The 20,766-nt window shown below is 46.7% G+C and overlaps 1 protein-coding gene and 2 long non-coding RNA genes across 3 annotated transcripts in view; 1 reads left to right on the top strand and 2 right to left on the bottom strand.

Annotated features, from left to right (window-relative positions):
- Positions 1-13,113, top strand: part of fand (Pre-mRNA-splicing factor SYF1 fand) — a 47,876-nt gene extending 34,763 nt beyond the window's left edge. The window contains exons 20-23 of the mRNA XM_089581483.1: positions 2,379-2,565; positions 7,186-7,294; positions 9,900-10,012; positions 12,949-13,113. Coding sequence (XP_089437609.1) covers positions 2,379-2,565; positions 7,186-7,294; positions 9,900-10,012; positions 12,949-13,007 — 468 coding nt within the window. The 3' untranslated portion in view covers positions 13,008-13,113. The remainder of the gene's footprint in view (positions 1-2,378; positions 2,566-7,185; positions 7,295-9,899; positions 10,013-12,948) is intronic.
- Positions 656-20,330, bottom strand: LOC149352310 (uncharacterized). The gene is made up of 4 exons (XR_016290761.1): positions 20,223-20,330; positions 12,927-12,995; positions 2,663-2,752; positions 656-937 (listed from the first exon to the last, which is right to left on the bottom strand). It is a non-coding gene; the product is annotated as an uncharacterized LOC149352310 (long non-coding RNA).
- LOC149352311 (uncharacterized) lies at positions 16,507-20,192 on the bottom strand. The gene is made up of 2 exons (XR_016289526.1): positions 19,387-20,192; positions 16,507-16,698 (listed from the first exon to the last, which is right to left on the bottom strand). It is a non-coding gene; the product is annotated as an uncharacterized LOC149352311 (long non-coding RNA).
- Positions 20,331-20,766: the final 436 nt, after the last annotated feature.

Genomic DNA, 20,766 nt, shown 5'->3' with positions numbered 1-20,766 from the left:
ATAGCCACTAACTGTGTCCAGATTACAGAGCAGAATAGTGAATTTATTATGTCCCTTCATCCTCATTGCCTCGTATAAAAAAAAAAAAAAATCAATGCTATTGATGAACTTCAAACAGCTGAGACCACAGCTTCCTATCAACATGCAATATCGATGAACCTGGCTGAGCGCATGGAGCATGTGAACACACGTTCTGTCAAATGCTTGTCACAATTCACATCAGTAGTGTCCTGGCTATTCACGACGTCGGCAACAATGTCTTTTTCCGCAAGCTCTCCCGCAGTCACAACATTGTCGTCCGTGGAGACAAAGTCATTAACAGCTTCCCTATCACAAATAGCACTAGGAAATCGGACAACTGGTTCCACAAATCATAAAGATCCATGACAGCTTCATCAAGCTCACCTGACAAAGAATTTGCTCAGTCTTCTCTGACAAAGCAGAGAGACCAGAATGTTGGAAGCAGTTGTGTATAGTTTCGTTTCTGACATTATTGCACGGCCCACTCAGCATAGACAGGGCACTTAAGAGGTCAATTTTTAGTCTCTTCCAGTCCTCAAGTTCTGTAGGAGCCATTCAGTCAGGTTTTACCTACTACTAACCTTCACCTTGCGGATTATTCCCTGGTCCAAGGGCTAAAGCACCGACACAGGCAGGAAGCGAAGTACAATGTTGCTGAAACTAGCACTGCAGTGATGGTTACAGCCTTTGCCTACGGTGAGGCAGACGTTGAGGAACCATTTTTACGCTGCTGCCTCAACATCTTCATACGCGGCTGTACGTACTCGCTTGGCGTCGCGAGTGCCGGTCCTCTTCTCCCCTTTAGCGCGAACGTCAGCCTTGTTCTTCAAAATGGTCCTCAGCATGCGTCTCGGAATCTTGTACGCTGCATCGACTTTTTATTTCTTCTCACCCCGTTCATCTGGCTTGATAATTCCTAGTTTCATGGAAAAGGGGAGGCACACAGAGACAACAAAAACTATGCGAAAATGCCAATAGCAGCGCGACGCACTGTATGTTTGAACCGCGGGCACAACTGGCGCAGCGCGCTAAAAACTGATGTTCTGGTGTTCTGGGTACGTGCCCACTGTCTATGTCATGGAAAATCCGCGTCATCATTGGTCTGTGCACGCTACGCTGCATTATAGCATCCACAGGTCTATGCGGGAAAGCTAACCTCCGGAGATGTGCTGAGGGAAAGCCAGCTTCTTGAGTCACCCAGTGTTACCCGAAGTTCAGTCTATCTGATGTGACGGTTAATTTTTGTACGATGTAGCCGTACAGTTTCCTATACATTTATGGTGCTCAGAAATTATTCTAAATGTTGAAAATAATTCAGTCTAACAGAGTTTGGTATAATCGGGTTCGGCTGTACTGACATGCATCATCTGGAAGTGTAAAAAGAGGTTTTTAAGGTAAATCCAAATGCTGACTACTGGCATTATTGTATTCAAATAGTATGCTGTGGATAGGAACTATTTAATGATATTTTATTAATATTGACATGCACATTTTCGTGAATTTATACCGACAGTCTTGAAACCTGTTGGGTTGAGGACTAAATATGCATATTTCTTCTTGCGATTAAAGGGCAACTGAAGATGTTTCAGAATTCGACAAGCTTGAAGGGGTCAAAGATGTAAAACTTGCAGGTAGAAAAACCTGCAGTCTTATTGTGCAAGCATTTGAAATGGTGATGTGCCGAATAAATCCGTCGGCATTCAGGCTTATCCACAGTATGCAGTGCTAGGTATGGGCCGCAGTGATGATGTCGTGTATGGTGGCACTGCGTTTCCAGTGAAGAAACGGTTGCATGAAGTAATAAACCAGTGTCACCAAAGGTAAAGCTCACGAAGCATTGTTTGGCGGCATCAGACGACACATAGGAGGACGTTGGCAAAGGCAGTGGAAATCTGGAGCTTAACAACTGAGGGTCCAGTTGGTCAGACATTATGCTCAATGAAAAACGTAGTGTTTCGACAAGACAAAGAAAGGTGAGGACAGGCTGGGTGCTACCTGTGATGACATCATCACAAGTTTTTCTGCACTCCTACAATGCATTGAGAAGAAGCGTGAATATTTCCGCCGTTTTAATCAGTGATTATGTCACCATGTTAAATGCTAACGCAAAACTACTTGTCATGATTTATGTAGAAGCTTCATGGATTCAAATCTCGTGGAATTTTCTAAAAACTATTTCAGTTTCCCTTTAAGAAGTGCGAAAAGCTGCCTATAGTTGTTTTTGTTATTGTTCAACAGTTAAGGTGATTCGTAAATAATAATCGTTAATATATATTTATGATAATGAGCGACTGTTTGGTTCTTCTATATAAATGAAGCCATGTCACATGGCACTTCAATTTACTGTTGCTCCACAGACAGCAGCTGACTTCTGGAACACATGGAAGGAGTTTGAAGTGCATCATGGGAATGAGGATACCATGAGAGAGATGCTGCGTATCAAGCGCAGCGTCCAAGCCATGTACAACACCCAGGTCAACTTCATGACTGCCCAGATGCTGAGTGCAACTGCCAGGGAGGCTGCAGCTGCAGCTGGAAATGAGGGTAAGTCACTTCAAACTTTTAGTCGATCCTTTGCTTTCAGTCACTTTTGAAGTGTTACCACTCTATGTATTGCAGTTTTATGGTTTCCGTGTGTTACCTGATTGCCACGTTATGAAATCTCGACTGTTGGGCTTTTCTGGTCATTGCATCACAGGAGCGTGGCCCTGGTTACGTTGTAATGGAGGCACTGAAAGGCATGAAAAATTAAGGGTACAGTGAGGAAAGTAATCAGTCCTAGGCTAGGCACCTAATGCTCATACTTCATTATGCTTTTGGAAAAGAAAAAAACAGGTTTGATTGCGAAATTTTTGCTTTGAAAGGATCATTAAAGAAAAATTGAGTCTCTCAGATGGCCTCATGCGATGAACTATGTAAGCAGAATGCACTCTTAGGATGATGGTTTTCTATTTGGTGGTTCTCCATGTAATGCTTTTACCTTTTGGCATCCCATTGGCTGGACGCTGCGGCAATTAACTTTGCTTTACTTTGGCCAGGTTTTATGGCTTGCTAGTGGTTTTATGCTTTTATATTTGTTGCACTGTGCACGTTTTGCCTTCGCATGCCACCCTAGATCAGCCGATGACGTATGTTGGCTTTTGGCGCTGCTTTCTTTCTCTCTGCACCCGCCGCTCACTTGGGGGCGTCACTTCATCCACCCGTCCGCTTCCGCTGATGCAGATTTTCCCTTTCGCCTCTTGGCGGGGAGCGGTTCTCATGCTTGGCTCGCTGCAGGCACCGGAGGCTTCACTCGGTGGCCACGCTGACACACTCGTCATTATTTTCGCCTGATGACACTCGTACTGCTTACGCAGTAAAATTCACGTTAAAGATGATTTCCAGTAAGCAAACAGAAGCTCCTGGGAGGAGCTGTCAAGTAGTCTCGCAAGAGCATGCAGTGGTCATACAGGTGCACAGGGCATCTTCATCCTTTATGTGAGCAGGAACAGGCTTGCTGTGGCAGCAGGAGCTGGAAGCAGCCCCAGCTGCTCTCATGTGAACGGTGAAACATGCACAGCAAGTCGTCTGGTTTTGCGTTGCATTACATGACGGATATGCTACCGCTTCAGGAGCAGATGGGCGGAAAATAGGAATCAAAGGGACGCTAAGGGGAAATATTAAAGGGGCTTTGAAACATCTTCTGAGGAGAGTACATCAACTTGCTCAATCACTGCACTGTTTTGTCATGGAAACCTGAGCCAAATACAGTGAAAGCTCGTTAATTCGACCCCCGTTAATTCGGAAAATCGGATAATTCGACGCGCACGCGAGGTCCCTACAATTATACATAGGAGTCTATGGGGCGAAACTCTCGTTAATTCGAACAAATTTTGCCGTGCGTCGGTTAATTCGACTCCACTCCGCCGCCCGCCAAGCCGGTGCGCCGAGAGCAAAAAGAAAAAAACACTGCCGCGAGCGGCGCTACTGTACGCTGATAGGCCACCTGTACGGTCATCATCGTCAGCAGCGTGAGAGAGGGCGAGGGAAGCGAGGTTAGCGGCGGCCGAAGCGGCCTTCGTTTTGGCGTGTGTTGTCGTTTCCACGTGTTCTTGCTGCTACGATCGCAGTTATTTAACCATAAGGCGGCGCCTTTTTTTGGTAATTGCGCGCTTTGTCAGCGTGTTTACTGCGCTGCTTGTTGTTGCTGTTTTGTTGCGACTGAGAGAAGGAGGAAAAGAAATTGCAGGGGCCTGCCTACTGGCTCAGCCGAGCCACCACCGCTGCCGGGTGCAGATAGAGGAGAGTTAAAAGATCAGAGGAAAGATAAAGAGAAAAGATAAGACGCGCGGCATCGTCGCAGCAACAACCGCGTCCGCTTCGGCGGACGCTGGCTGAAAAAACAGATAAGCGGTCGACGCCGCGCTGGCTTCCTCTCCTCCCCGCGCTGCTTTCGAATGGGTAGCGTGCAGTTCCTGCGCGCCTCGCCTGTCAGCGGACCGAGGATGAAATAATTGAAGTGACAGGCGCTGACGACGGATTCGTCGGAAGGTGACGATTGTGAGCAGTTGTCCCAAATGCTGAAGTGCACGGTTAAAGAAGCCGCAGAAGCCTTGTCCGTGCGGGAGGACTTCTGTGAACAAATCCCTGATGGTGCGTGTGCCGCGGAGCACCTGGCAGCTGTTAGAGCTATCGTAGTCGCTCAAATTCGCTTGAAAAAGCAGACGACGATAACAGATTTCTTTGCCAAATAAAGGTTACATCCTGTTGCGGCAAACATTGTTTTTTGGTGTTCATTCGATAATTCGACATTCGGATAATTCGACAATTTTTCGCGGTCCCGTCAGTGTCGAATTAACGAGCTTTTACAATACACTTCTACACGCAGCAGAGGACCCACAATCACGAGCGAAAGTTGGTGGGCCCTTCCCGGCGACTCTTTCATGCTCGCACCCTCCTTCATTGCTCGCACCTGCGTATACAAGTTGAGAGGTGGCCATTGGTTAGATTCTTTCAGACATCTGACAGCTACCATGGCCGCGGCCAATAAGCCGCGTAGCTCCGGTGGGTCAGGCAGCTCCGCTGCCAGAGGTGGGGTCGGCGGAGAAGCGCCGACCTTCCAGCATGCAAAAATAGATGAGAGGAGAGGGGAAAGGCACACAGACACTGAAATTGAAATTTTGACTACAGATAACTCAGCTTTTACAAAGCGCATTAAAAAAAATTCTTGCTGGACAATATTGGTGAAGCGCCGTGCTTTAACATCCCAGGTGTACCGCAAATTTATTATAGCCCCTTTCACAGCCCCTTTAACAGAAACAAGCTGTGCCAGACTGTGAGATTTTTCTTCTGGGGCACTATCAGCATTTTTTCTGCACAGTAGAGTGACTGTGTTGCTGACAAAATTGAAAATGAAGTCTGTGATTTTCTCCTTCCTTTACGCTGCCACGGAATGCAGGTAGTGCTACGACGTTTGTATGACATAACCATGCAAGCTCTTGGCGAATCAGTGAAAACAAATAAAACCGCTCAACCCGCAGATCAGACAGTACTTTAATACAGTAGTTATCAGCAGGTGATGCAACCATACTGTTTACCATGATGCCCAGTTTACTATCTTTCCTGCTATGAAGCTATCTTCTCAAGGCATGGCATACTCACCAGTCAGAGAAAGCGTGAACAACCCTGAGAACTTGTGCTTGGCTCACACTTCTGGCGTTGCTGCGCGTGACAGCTTTTTGCATGCCAGCTCAGTGGCATGCGAAGCACGTTACAATTCACATTCTCATATTTCAGTGGCACTTTCCGTGTTGTTTTCCTGTTTTGATGGTACATTCCGTTAAAACAGTGTTGGATGTGAAAGTGACGAGTCAGCCATAGATGGCAGAATTCATTTGGTTGGGTGTGGTTGCCAAAATTCTTGATGGGTGATGCTTTCACATAATTTCCCTTCTTATCTAAGCACTGCTCTTAGTAAAGATGACACATTTGCAGTTTAGGAACACTGTTCTGTCAGTCTAGTGGATAGATTTAGTACCCCCTTTTATTGTCCCTTTAGCGCAAGAAAAGGGGCATCAATCACATTTACCCCCTCGTTTCTTTCACGCATGCTGGTAGTGTGCTCAGAAGATATTAACAGCAAAAAAATAAATATCTATTTAGTGCTCATGGTGGTTAAGCCCGTGAAACCTTTGCAGTATGTTCTGCGGAGATTTATGATCACTGTATGTGACAGGCATCTGTGAGCTATTTAAAGTGTTGGGTCTTGTAGTTTGTCATGAGAAACCTTGTCCATTTCAATTTACCTGACAAGGGCCTCCACCCTACAAAACTTTGTCCCCCCCCCCCCCCCCCCAGTGGCTTCAGGCCTTTCTTTCTGAATGAGTTCATTCAATTCAAACTTATCCATTACCAACGTTATAGCAGTATTATTTTAATTTTTCACATCAGGCTGCTTCTGCAGTGTCCTGAAGAATATATTAGGAGCGTTCTGCAGTGCCTACTTATCTAATTGCAAGACGCTAACTACTAACAATCGATGGCTTGCATTTAGTACAGTCATTGCCATAGAGATACACCACTTCTCTCTTCTGAAACACTGTGTGACAAAAACAGAAAAGAGAAGCTTATGGCTTTTATCATTGTAATTTTCACAAGCATAGGTGGCCATCAAAAGCCACTTATAGTACTCTAATTATTTTGTGCAAACTATATTTTAGTTGCTGTAATTAATGGCAACTTGTCAGTACAAGCAGCAAATGTGAAGTTGACCTGTGGTAATGTATCCCCAAACGCATACCCAGTGTTTATGTGATGCTTATCCTTTGAAATTGAAGGCAGGATAGGAGGTACTAACTACCAGTAACATATTGTTATGTAACATTGTTTACCCATGCATGAAGGATTATGATTTGCCCTTTTGAACACTCAATTTTTTTCCTTCAAGTGCTTGCTTTGATGTCATTGATGTTTGCCCAAGTGAAACAAGAATACTGAAATCAAAGTACCATGTTTGTCCTTGGGTGCCTCTTGATAGAAGTCATTACAATTTTTACTTGCACCAAAGGTTTCCTTCATGCATTCTGAATTGCTGGCAGGAATGCGTTTCCAGTGTGGGCTTTTGCATGGTCCATCACGCGTCAGGTTAGAGGGCCAAATAATGATCCAGTGATAAAACTCTTGCAGAAGCTCCAAAGGACTCAATGCAGCAATTGGAAGCAGCTGCCAAGTTGTTGGCTGATGAGGCAAGAAAAGATGCTGCCAGGATGCCTGGCAAAGACATCCTTTTTGTGAGGTAAGGGCTCTCTTATTTAAATGTTTTTAAATGTTCTAAGCAATTTTAGCATAGTAGTACTCCGTTGATAGTAGCATAAAAATCGTTCTAGTTTTTAGCTGTAAGTTTGGGAGACAGAGTACTTCAAAAATGGCACTCACACCCCATCCCACGCAAGAGAAATGCCCAAGACCCCAACCAAGGCTGTGCCTGTAAGAGCAGTTTTAGAGAACTCCTGGCACTCATTGGCCTGTTTGTTTGGCTGAGAGTTGGGTATGGCTGCTGATATTGTTACTGCTGCCCAACAAAGGCAAAAGGTACAGAATATGAATGTGCAATATCTAAAGTAACTCGGGAGTTTTCCAAATATTCACATACTTTGCACTGCAGCATGCAGCACTGTGAGCATGCAGCATGCACAGCGGTGTCAACAGCCTCAAAGCTTTCTTGTAAGTTAGTATTTCTTCCCAAATAACAGTTCTAGTGTGGGAATTGATACCTTTATGCTCCGTGCAGATGAACTGAAAGCATTAGTGGTGGAGATGAATGGGTTACCTTAACTCATTGACGCATTGTAAGCTACATATCTCAGTCCCACATCAACAACAGCAGGTCATGCTTGAAGGAACTGCGTACACTGCATGCTCACTCAAATGGCCTCTTGTTATAGCTACACCTAATATAGCAGTGGGGAAAGCAGAAATGATTCTCACATTAACTGCAATTAGAAACCAAAGGCTTGCTGGTTAGGGATGTGAATGACCTGACACCGTCCATTCGTCGTCATCGTTCTCCTGGAAACACGACAGCGCGGAATGTGCGCAAGCTTGCCTTAGAAAGAAAGAAGCCGAAGTGTCTGGCAAGCGAATGCTCCGCGTTTGGGCTGCTACCGACCAGTCGCCTACTTTGACGTACCCAACCGTGCCTGACGTACTGAACCATGCGTGACATTATGAGCGCTTACATCCATGTTTGGTGTGACGGTTAGGGAGCGAACGTAAAATACGATCACTTGGGACATTCAAATGAGCTGAGCCCTCTCGCTGGCGATGCCTGTGTGTATGAACAGTCTCAGCCAGCTAAACTTCACTGAGTAGACGACCTATGAGTTTGCTCATACCAAAGAAGCTCTTTTGTCAGAACTTGTGTGTGTAGGTGAGGGTGGCAGAAGTTTTTCCACTTCAAAAGCAGTTTTTTCTATGTGCATGACGGAGCATTACGGATGCCTTTGTCAATGATGCTCTGTGATGGACACTGTTTGCAAAAGTAATGTTTTTAATTATGAGACATCTATACTAAAGGGTCTGGGAGGTCTTTCATCAAACACTTTAATTATTAAAAAGTTGAGCACTTTTTGGTGGTGAATTAACCGTTGGTTTTGTTTCATGGTTAATGTTTTTTTTTAACTCTAAGTAGAACTACTGTAGAGTAAAATCTTGTTAATTCAAACTTCAAGGGAGCAGAAAAAATGTTTGAGTTATTGAATAACTCCAAAACAACTGTCAAGAAGTGCTTGAATCACGGTAATTTATTTGGTGAAAGACTAGGCAATGCTTGCTTGATTTTGAGATGAGGGATGCACTCCAGTGACACTTTCTCACATTGCCATCAGTGCTTTATTGCGTGGATACTGTTAAGAATCGAAACAGAACTGCCCCAAAATCGTACCGGCCTCCTGCACCCTTCACGGTGCTACTCAGTGGAGATCCATAGCTACCACGTCACGAACCCATAAGCGGCACCATCGCGTTTGAGGAGGCTTCACCCCATGAACAGCGAACAGCATGTGGTGAGCGCGCAGTTACGGTGCGCTGGAAGAAAGGAACCACTTGGATGGAAGCGAAAGAAACAACTCAGTGGCGTTGAAGCGGTGCGAAAATTAAGAGGGTGGGGAGGGGAGAAAACACCAGCAATGTGCCAATCAGCGTCCGAAACGGTGCTCAGCTAGTTTAGGTCAAGGGAGAAATTTTAGGCTGCAAAAGAGAAGTAGTATTCACAGGTTCACAGACATTAGCTGAGTTCATGAAGGAATCCCCACAGCGTTTTAGACGTCACCTTGCTCCATCGGACGAAAACATGAACTGCATTGTTGACTCTGGAAATGTGATTACTAGCCATTCAGAGACTGCTGATAAGTGCAGCTTTTTTCACTCTGTGTTTGGTCTGTCAGGGCTATTGGCTAAAGACTTGAATAAGCTAAACACTTGCACACCTTCTGCCATGTAAGAATTTGCAAGAGAGGGGACATTGAAGAAGAGGCAGGTGCCTCTTACTCTCCCACCTCCCCCACTCTTCCCACCGCATGTGTAGAGGTGTCATGTGAGCCGTGACGCAGATGGTGATGGCTGCTGCCTCAGTCGCGTTATCAGCATGATCTCGAATTGTTTCTTCGTTTTTACAACTTCTAGTAATGGGGAAGGGGTTTACTGTGAACGTTTGTGAAGTGATTTTACCTACATCTGTACTGTCCTTTTGAGTATCCGAGTGAGAACTGCATGTAACAAAAAATCGTTTACTTTTCTTAATTTCATTATATTCAGGTACAGCTATATGAGGTTAAGGGAACAGTATGAAGCATGGGTTCTTATTTTGCACTTATGTATGCATTATGCAATTGTTTCTGAAGGGGTGGAACCACAGAGGATGAGCAGAGCTTGGCAGAGAGGAGCCGCACGACTAACCCAGATGAAATCAACATTGATGATGAAGAGGGCTCCGATGATGACCAACAAATTGAAGGTGAGTTTATACTTGGCATATAGGCATCAGTCAATGCACCTGGGTTAAAGACAAGATACCCCGGCTTTTGCACTATTGATGAACGCACTTTGTCACTTGTCAGAGTGCCCAGAGTCAACACCCAATGTATACAGTGGGAAGGAAAGGAACCTGCATCAAAAAGACATAGACCCTGCTGACACCCTCATGATCCATTCAATACAACCAATGGGTCACATTAATGTACATATTTATAAGTATTCTCTGTTTGCATGTGCAATTGCGCTTTGGAATCATTTGGCTGCCGTTACAGCAAATTGTCTCAATGTTGGTGCTTTTCTTAACTGCGTTGATAACTTAGAATTTGAAACTGATTTGTGAAATGTATTTTTGTTTAGTTTTGTTTCTTTGTATATAGGTTTGAGCATTTATTTTATTTTCTTGTTTAACTCGTTATTTTTGTTGGATGGCATTGTTTTCGCACATTTAAGAATATTGAGCTGCTTTTTTTTTATTAAGTGACTCTGTTGCCTGGGTTTTTTTATACGGGATAATTATTGTAACCACTCCTGCTTCGGTGCAAGAAGGGCCTATAGAATGTATGTATAAAAAAAAAAAAAATTAGTGCCGCAGTACTACCAGTGAATGAATAGAGGCGTCTAAGGGGACCCCACTGCAAAGTGAGCTATATGGATGGCATTGAAATAGCAGAGGCATTGCCCGTACTCAGTCAGGCCTACTCTAACCACTCGCTGTCGTACGTGCACAGTGTTCTTCAATTTAATGGTAGCAGCTTTGCAAAATTCCCCCACCTCAACCAGAGGCTCGTTTGCGGTGAATCCGCCCAAAGCTTGCGGGTTGAGGTAACGTTTGTCTCGTGCCAAATTTGACAACGATGCTTACGTAGTTCAGTCGCGCATGATGCGAAGCCAGAATCGTCTGCAACGAAATGTCTAGGAGAAAGCCCCACAACGCAAAAGGCACCAAGGCGAGCGTTGCAAGCTGGCCTTTGATGGTGTCACCGCCACCCTTCGGCGGCAACACGGTGCAAACAATTATCGGTTTGCATCATGCGTGGCCAAACGAGATTAGTCATCAAACTTACGACAAAGCAAAAGTTTCTGGAATACGCAAGCTTTGTGCGTGGTTTGATCGCAAACAAGCCTCTGTTTGTGGCGGGAGAATTTTGCAAAGCTGCTAAGATAAAGGTGCAGAACACAGTACATACTGACTTGAATCGCGCAGAGAAAATTGAAAAAATAATTCCTTCAACGTAACCGCTCTCTGGTTTGTGCGGAAATTTCGCACAGAGGTGGTATTTAGCAGTCAGTTTAGTTTTATACTATGTTTGGGCGGGGTACTTCCCTGATTCAATCAAAATTATCAGAAATCTCTATCGTTTGCTGTGACAGCAAACCAAGACAGCAAGCTTTCAGAGTAATGGTTCTGGTTGCACCATCACACGCCCTAAACGAGCACTCTACAGTGCAGGGAGGCTGCAGAGAAAGATGTGGGGCGAAGGGGGGCAGTCGCATGCAAACAGTGTTAAGCATGAAATGCTTTTAGCTCCTGTTGTCGGCACACTACAAGTGACCTTGGCACCAGAACGTAGGCGAAGCTAAACAAACTTCGGCGAAGCTTTCAGTCCGCCTGGTGCTACATGCTGCGCTGCCACTGGAGCAGCGCGTGCAGGTGGTCTTCGTGGTCCTGTGGTGGGCGAAGCTATTGCACGGCGCAATGGAACCTAAGTTTTGCCCTGCAGCGCGAGAGGCATAAGCGCGCGCAGCCCTGGCGGCACTTGGTAAGCTACGACGAATTCAGACCTGACTGCGTAAAGTGCGGGCCACCCAAAGCCATGCCTTGTCACATTTTTTTTTAATGCCCTGCGGACAAACTCCCGGTACATTTGCGACTCTCCAATGTACAGCAGTGGGAGACTGCGTTGTCTAGCTCGGAACCGGAGGTACAACCATACAGTCCCTTTCCCTATGGTACAACTCCATGTGACGGGGACGGGCAGGGCCAAAGAGGTCACTGGAAGGTGCTGTGTAGCCACCTGACGTTCAGTCTGGAAGAGAGCCCACCATGAACTTTAACCTAAATATATCCACGTGATTCCTTTCCTCACACTTTCTGAATAATAAAGTTGTTCTACTATAATAAGCCAGGGCACAGCGCTGTCCAGCCAGAACGTCCCAGTATTCTGTGTAGCTCGTGCTGGCAGCATCCTCTCTTCTTCGGCATGTGGCAAGCACTGGTCGCTATACATAAAAAGCGACAAATAAATCTGAGCACTGTCGCTCGTGATATAAGCTAAAGGAAGGAAAAGTGGCTGATGAGGGACGCTTCCCAAGACTCGTGTGCAGCTATTGTTATCTGTGTGCCATCCTAGATTATGGTACATCTTTCCTACAGTGCATTTCATGCTTACATCTACTCTCAATGACGAGATAGTCTGAATTTTTTCCTGAGGCTAGTATTGATAAAGTAGACGAGCACTTTCAAACAAACCATGCAATAGCTTTCTCCCCCATGTGTTTCTCTGCAACCTCGACAGTAGAGTGAGTGCTCGTTTCTTCAATTGGCTCGAGATGGCACTACCGGCATGATAGCTGCAAAAGCTTGCTGTTCTGATACGCCGTCGCTGCAGACGATTGAGATTTCTGAATAATTTTGACTGAATCAGGCAAGTACCCCACCCAGAAGTAGTGTAAAACAAAACTGACTGCCAAATTTTACCTCTGTGCAAAATTTGAGCCTTAACAAGCTAGCAGGTAGTCCGAGGAAAGTTTTTTTTTTTTAGCTGTTAATAGTACATGAGTGCACCCACGAGAGAGCGTGCTTGTCTGTGGTAGAGGCTTTTAGGAGGAAGCTCTCTATGCACAGCTATGGTGTCAGCGTGTGTAAAAGTGAGTGTTTGCGTTTTTATACTTACTTTTGTTTTTACCCTTTTTCAGAAGTGGCTGTGGAACAAAGATCAGTTCCAGAGGAAGTATTCGGCGACCTGAAAAAATAAGCATGGCACATCATGGTTGTCTGGCAGGTCCAGTGAGGGCCATTATTGAAATTAAGAGTACTTTCATCCACACTGAATAAAAAAGACATACTTTTGCCCGCACTCATACCTGTTCTGTGTTGTTATTAGAGTACGCCTCATTTTGTGCGCCACGGTGAATGGCGTTTGTCTGCGGAGCTGGGTTTGTATCCCGGTCACGGTGGCCACAATCCAGTGGATGCGAAATGCATGCCACCGTGTGCTGGGAGCTGTCAGGGCACGTTTAAGACCACATGTTACGACGACCTCCAGGTTCCATTTTCTCTTCCACTTTCTAAGGATTCTTCGAAAGGCTTGCAGATAAGTGACGGATTTCATTTTGCTGTACATTGCACTGCTTCGACACTGCATGCCGGAGCAGTGTGGGCGACAAGCCAATTAGACGTAGAGGGCAAAACACTTGTCTAGAACACACTTTGTGCATATTTCGGGCTGAACACCCGATATCTAGTGGTAAAATTTAGTTTAAAAAAACTGGCTGTGGCTTAGCTTGGTTAAGCCTGGTAATTGCGAAGCAATACGATAGGTTCCGCTATTTTATTGGTTTCCCATGTACTGACACGGCTAATGACGTATAGCCAAGAATGACGACACACAGTGTTACTTAACAGATGCACATTCCTCACTGTCGGCCAAACTCGTAACTTCTTCTCTTGCTTCTGACGTTGTTTCCACTGAAGACGTTGACCGTTTTCGTCGGGCTGCATATTGAGCACGCCGCTTGGAAAGTCGTTCTTCTGCCGTCTCCGTAGCTCGCTGATGCTTCCTCTTTGCACTCTGTCGAAGTGTCTTGCTTGCTTGAGGCGGCATCTGACAGGCTTGACGAGAGGAGCGAACCGGCGTTGGTGCCTACCAGCTTCTCGCTGCGACCAATATCTTTCTCTATGCTGCGACGGCGCGAGATGGGGCCCCGTTTTTTTTACGCAGATGGTATGACGTCACTCCACGCGCGGCGCCTCTTGTGAGAGGAGCGGGAGTTAGGCCGCCGTTGGTGCCTACCAGCCTCGCGCTGCGACGGCGCGAGATGGGGCCCCGTTTTTACACAGATGGTATGACGTCATGCCCATGGGCGTCCGGAGGGGGGGGCAAGGGGGGGCGGCTGCACCCCCCTGGAAAATCACTCACTCTAACCGTGAGTGATGGCCGCACACCAGGGGCGGCGGTGCGCTCAGCAAAAAGAGTAAAAGCGGCCCCGCTTCCAGCTTTGGGTCACATCTGCGAAGTGCCGCGTCCGGGGACGCGTCGTTGCAGACATACAGCGGCACCGGCGAGCATGTGTTTCGAGGCGTCTTGAGATGGGTGCCTGTTTCTTTGATCTCTAGAGAGATAGCCACACGGAGGCAGACAGTGCACATTCCGGCCACCGATGAATTCTTCAGGAGGGAGGGACAAATCAGCCGTGTACACCCCCGCTTTGTCGGGCTGCTCAAGGGCAAGCAGGCGATCAGTTGGCGCCGCCGCCGCTCGCTGTCTCCTCCGATCCACGGGAGAGCGCAGTTCGGTAGAAGCGCCGCTTTCAGAATCTTCGGCAAAGGGGATTAGCAGTTGCTTTTGTTCACGGCGACGCAGTCTCCAGAGGCGCCCCCACACCAGCGTTCCTTGCATCTTCTCCGGAAACCAGCGCCTTTGGTCAAGGCAGCCCGATGGCGCCTGCCTGGCTCGCCTGTCACCTCTGGCTGGGCCTCAAATCCCAATTAACAGCGCCCCATGTACTGTGCGATGTCAGTGCATGGTAAAGAGACCCAGGTGGTCGACATTATCCGGAACTCTGTACTACTCCGTCCCTCATAGCCTGAGTAGTTTTGGGGCTCTGAACCCCATAAAAACACACAAAACAAATTTTCCGACCGGAGTGGCGAGTGTCCCTTCCCCTCGGAAGTCACGAGGCGTTCCTTTCACCCCCAAAGTGCGTATTCGGGGATACTGCGGCAAGTAGGCCCTTGCATGTGTGCGCGCCTCTGTGTTTGTGCTTCGGTATTTTTAGTGGCCGGTTGTCAACGAAGCTGAGAACAATCAAGACAGCGGACGAGAAAACGACGAGCGGCGAGTAGTGTGCGTGCAAATACTCGACTGTGCGGTTGCGCGAGCAAGATGGAGCGAGGTGTATGAAGCTGCGAGCGTGCATTTATCTTGTAAATAAGTTTTCGTTGTATATATAGTCATTTTTTGTTTTCAACGTACGCATTCAACCGTTTTTTCAATCAATGTGTATATATTTTTAACACTACCAACCCCGAAGAACTCCATAGCCAGCTTTGTCTCGCGCGGTTCCGAATGATGGACATTCGGCGCTTCTTCAAGCGTCAGCGGTTGTCTGACGAAGCGTTATCCAAATGCGCCCCTGCAGATTCTGGTGTGATATGTGACAACGGTGTAGCATTTGAACAGAGTGATGCAAGCTTTTATCACCGGACAGTAGCTGATGTCGTCGACTCCATGGAAGGGACTCTGTCAACAGTGAGTTCAGGTAATGCAGCTGGCCGAGATGATTCCATTTCTCCTTTCTTGGGATTTAAGTCCGGATTTGACCAGAGCGATGCAACCTTTCATCACCGGACAGTAGCCGACGTCGTCGTCTCCATGGAAGGAACTTCACCAGCGAGCTCCGGTCACGCAGTAAGCCGAGACGATTCCCTTTCTCCTTGCTTGGGATCGAAGTCCGGAGACAACATCAAGAAAACAAATAACTTGCCTCAAGTATATGACTTAGGAGAGTTTCTAGGCAAAGCTAAACTCACTGGCATACCGGACTTTTTGAAGTTACGTCTTCTTACTAAGGCATGGTCGCCAAATGTTACATACGATTTTAAGAAGGATGTAACACCTGGAAAGAGGCCTTTTCGACATCAATGGCTGGGAGATTACGCCCCCTGGCTTGCGTACTCAGCGACAGCGAAAGGCGCTATTTGTCGTTTTTGCGTCATTTTTCCTCCACGTGTTCACCGGGGTACTCAAGGAAGTTTTATCGTGCGCGCTTTCAGTAACTACAGAAAAATGCACGAGGCGTGCAGGGATCACGTAAAATCCCAATGGCACCAGGAGGCAATGACGGCCTCACAGAACTTTATGGATGTGATGAAAGGCAAGCAGCTACCCGTTGTAGAGCAGCTGAACAGAGCACTGCACGCGCAAGTTGAAAGGAACCGTGAGAAACTATTTCCAATAGTTTCCACCATTGTCTTTTGCGCGACGCATGACTTGCCAATTCGCGGCAAGCAGTCCGATAGTGGAGTCTTCAATGGTCTGCTTGACTTTCGTGTAGAAGCTGGAGATACTCTACTTCAGGAGCACTTCGCTTCTTCTGCTGGCAATGCCAAGTACACTTCTGTCCGCGTCCAGAACGAGATCATCACAATCTGTGGCGACATCCTGAAAGAGCAGATAGTTACCGAAGCTAACAAAGCGTTTGCTTTTTCCGTTCTTGCTGACGAAACTGCAGATATTTCAGGAAAAGAGCAGATGTCTATAGGCGTTCGCTTTATTGACAAGGCGGGAGCCGAAGTGTGCGTTCGAGAGCAGTTTTTGGGATTTGTAGAGCTGGAGCAATTAAACTCTGCTTGCATCGCCGCGGCAATCTTGAAGTTTTTGACGAATGTCGGGCTGATTCTTTCGAACCTCGTTGGACAGGGGTACGATGGATGCTCTACAATGGCTGGAAAAGAAGCTGGAGTGAACAAAATTATACAAAAACAGTTCCCGAAGGCACTATTTTTCCACTGTGCAAGTCACAAACTAAATCTCGTCATCAACGATCTGAACGACGTCTCTGAAATTCGAAACACAATTGGCATAATCAAACAAACCATAAACTTCTTCCGCGAGAGCGTACTCCGGAGAAAATTGGTGCCGAACATTCCGATGCTGTGTGAGACAAGATGGTCTGCAAAATATAAGTATATTAGGATCTTCTCTCAGCATTACGTGGCCATAGTCGAAGCACTCGAGGAGCTCGCGTCCACGGAATCATGCTCGAACGCTGCAACTAGACAACGAGCTCACATCCTCTACTGCGCAACAACAAGCTCATCTTTCATCGTCTGCTTGCATATTGTAGCGAAGTACAGCGCTCGGCTCGAACCAGTTACGAACATTCTGCAAGGTGTATCCATGGACTTCCATTCTGTGCATGACCACATCACTGAGCTGCAACGTATTTTTCGCTGCCACCGGACAAACGCTGTAGAGGAGTTCTCTAACATCATGAATGCAGCAAGGGAGGCAGCCAATCACTTAAATGTGGTGGTATCTGTGCCAAGACAAGTCTCTCGTCAGGCCCACCGAGACAACTACGGGATTCAGTCGCCGGAGGAATACTACCGTGTGGCAATATATGTGCCGTACTTGGACTCCCTCACTGCTTCTTTAGCTCGGCGCTTTTCTGAAAGCAATGAGAGGAGCTTCAAACTTCTCCAGCTGCATCCATCAAAAATGAAGCACTTGAGCCGTGTTGAGTTCGCTGTTCTCGCCGAAGAACTCCAGTGCTTTTACGGCATCGACAACTTCAAGGAAGAGGCCATCTCTTGGTACGAGATGTGGTGCAACAAAACTGGGGACCCATCAGAAATAACTTACTGCGAGCTTCTACATCAGGCCAAGACATTCTTCCCTGGTGTTGCAAAAGCCATTGAGGTGGCTCTGGCTTTGCCAGTTACTACCTGTACGGTCGAACGCTCCTTCAGTACAATGAGGAGAGTGAAAACGTGGCTACGCTCAACGATGACAAACGACAGACTGGACGGCCTTTGTATGATGAGTGTGCACCGAGAGCGTGTAATGAAGCACAGGAATGAATTTATCACCCGTGTCATCACGCAATTCGCCCAGAAAAATCCGAGGCGTCTACAGTTGCTGTTTACTGACTGACTGTCGTTGCGTGTTTGTGAACATATTGTGCTGTGTGCTGGTCATCAATCCGGGTGTGTCGAGAACCCGTATGCAGCAAGACTGAGCACTCTTCTCCACGAAGTGATAGTATCTTTTTGCATTTTTATTAATTTTAATTGTTTCTTCGTTGATAAACTCCAATGTATCTCTCCTAGCCACGCTTTAATTTGCTGTTTGTAATTTTTCTTTCATGTGTGTATTTTACTTATTTATTTTATTTATTTATAAATAAATAAATTTACTCCGCAAATAGTGCCTTTTTGCTACGAACATAACCCCCCCCCCCCCCTCCGGCGTTAACAGCCAATGGGGCCCCCCCCTGCAAAAAATTCTGCGGACGCCCTTGGTCATGCCAAAGGTCATGCCAAAGGTCAAGTGGTGCCTACCACCGCCTCGCGCTGGAACGGGCTGAGGTGGTAGCTAAAGTAGTATTGCTTTGCAATAAAATGGTTTGGATGTAAGCATGTACAGTTAAACCCAGGATTTCGTCATTTTTTTGCCTTCTTATTGGTTGCAGCTTTGGGAACTGCGAAACTCACAGTTCCGCAGATGATTCAAATGAGATGAATTAGATGCCATGCTACCTTTATATAAATAATGTCTCCCCTATGTACTCCTTGCTATCCTCTCCCTGTCCCTTTATTTCCGCCAGCCGCAGCACGGGTGCTTAAAGGACGATAGACACCAAATTTTTGCTTGCATGTTTTCTTTATTAAAACGATGCTTTGGACGTTAATATACATAGATCACCCCATGATATTGGCCTACAACCGTTAAATAATTTAAAACTGAATTTCTTCTAGACGCTGTTACAGAACGATGGCTGTGACTTGTATACCATAGACGTGTAGTTGGCGTTTATGTCACGTGTGGCATGAAAAAACACGGCAATATAACTGCTGCTTTCTGTATCCAAAGAAGGTCCTTAGAAAGTTCCTGAGCATGACTGTAAATTTCCGTGAGGATTTTGTCGGCCCAAGAGGAACAACTTGCTTGGCCTAATTGACATTTTCTGCGATTTAGACATCAAGGTACAGCTGATTGCAATGGTGTAGTTGCTTGGCCCAGTGCTGACATTTTTGTGGGTAAAATATGCATATAACAACAGATGCTGTCATGGCGAGCATGTCTAACAAGCATATGTGAAACTCAGATCAGGCTACAGATAGGCTAAAAAACCAGAAGTCATGCAGCATCAACATGTTGAGCAACAGAACGAAGAATTTCACAAACTTATATACTCCAAATCTAAACCCGGGCCCCCTTTTGGAGCCATGGCTTTTGCACGTTCAGCAATATTTTGAATCTGAGATGACAGAAAGAAGAAATGAAAATGAGCGGACGTTGCAGACATTACGCAAACGTAATGAGATGATTCAAGTAATGTCTATAATATCACCCAAACGGGATATCCACCGGGTATATCATGTCAAGACATCTAATAACAAGGACTTACCACTGACATCCCTCGCAATAAGTGTTCAAAGGTGTTAGGATATTTGGCTAAGATTCGGATATCGACCTGGTGTTGTCAGCTGGGTTGCAGCTCCACCTGAGTATGACGCGATAGCGTCAATGAGTTAATGACTATATATGCAGAATTCGTCATTCTCTATCATTAGCTCGCTGGGGACCACATACCACTCCTCACGCAGTGGTGCAGCGATGCGCCCCGGAAGGTGGCTGTTTAAAACGAGACGCAGGTTGCCCTCCCCGAGCAGCCTCTCGATCGTGACCAGTTAATGACTATATATGCAGAATTCGTCATTCTCTATCATTAGCTCGCTGGGGACCACATACCACTCCTCATGCAGTGGTGCAGCGATGCGCCCCGGAAGGTGGCTGTTTAAAACATGAGACGCAGGTTGCCCTCCCCGAGCAGCCTCTCGATCGTGACCAATCATAACTGCCACGGTGAGCAGTAAATTTGTTCACAATCTGCTGGGAAAGGTGACAAGGTTCGCACCGCGAGTGACGGCGGTCGCCATTCCTGCTTGCACAGACCCTATGCTAACGCATTATTAATTAAACAACCGGACTGGGTTGGCTGGGTGGTGGTGGTAAAACTTTATTGAGCAAAAGAAGTCTAGGCAGGCCGCACGACCCAACTCAAGGTCTAAACGTTCATGCATGTCACATGTGGCGTTGATTCATGACATGTTGCGCAAATCAGAGAAAATGGAAAAAAAATTCTCTCGGCTTAACCGCGCGTTTGTTCGGACTCAAATTTCGCACAGAGGTTGCATTTGGTGGTCAGTTCTGTTTTATACTATATTTAGGCGAGATACTTGCCTGATTCAGTCAGAATTATCAGGAAATCCCCATCGTATGCGGTGACGGCGAACCAAAACCGAAAGACTTCGCAGCAGTGGTACCCGTGGCGCCATCTCGCAACCATCGGAGAAACGAGAAACAACCTTTGCAGAACGCCGCCTCTCCCTCTCCTGCATGGAGGGGTCTCCTGCGTCCGTCGCCTCTTCCGATTGGCCGACGGTTTCGCGCGCAAAAGTCCTTTAAACCCGCGCTTTTCGCGGCCGCAGACGCCATATTGTCCGCTCCAACCACGCACTGAAGTTCGGCAGGCGTCGTTGCGGACAATGCGCTTTTGCTTGCTGTGAAGAACAGCGGCTTTTGTTTTGCTCGGAACGTGTGTCAGTCACCTAACTTCAAGCCGACTATCTGTGCGGCATGACGGGCTGCTGCGCCTTCGGGTGCAAGAACCGTTACGACAGTGGAAAGCAGTTCTTCGCGATCCCATCATCGAAAACCGACGCGGGCCGGAGGAAGGTTTGGTTACACAGAATTTGCCGGGCGAATTTTAACGCAACGCCATCGA

This window comes from Amblyomma mixtum, chromosome 3, assembly GCF_055824585.1.
Source record: "Amblyomma mixtum isolate Tamu chromosome 3, ASM5582458v1, whole genome shotgun sequence".
In the NCBI taxonomy this organism is placed as follows: domain Eukaryota; kingdom Metazoa; phylum Arthropoda; class Arachnida; order Ixodida; family Ixodidae; genus Amblyomma; species Amblyomma mixtum.
Note: the sequence above shows the minus strand (reverse complement) of the source record. Positions and strands in the feature narration are given on the sequence as shown.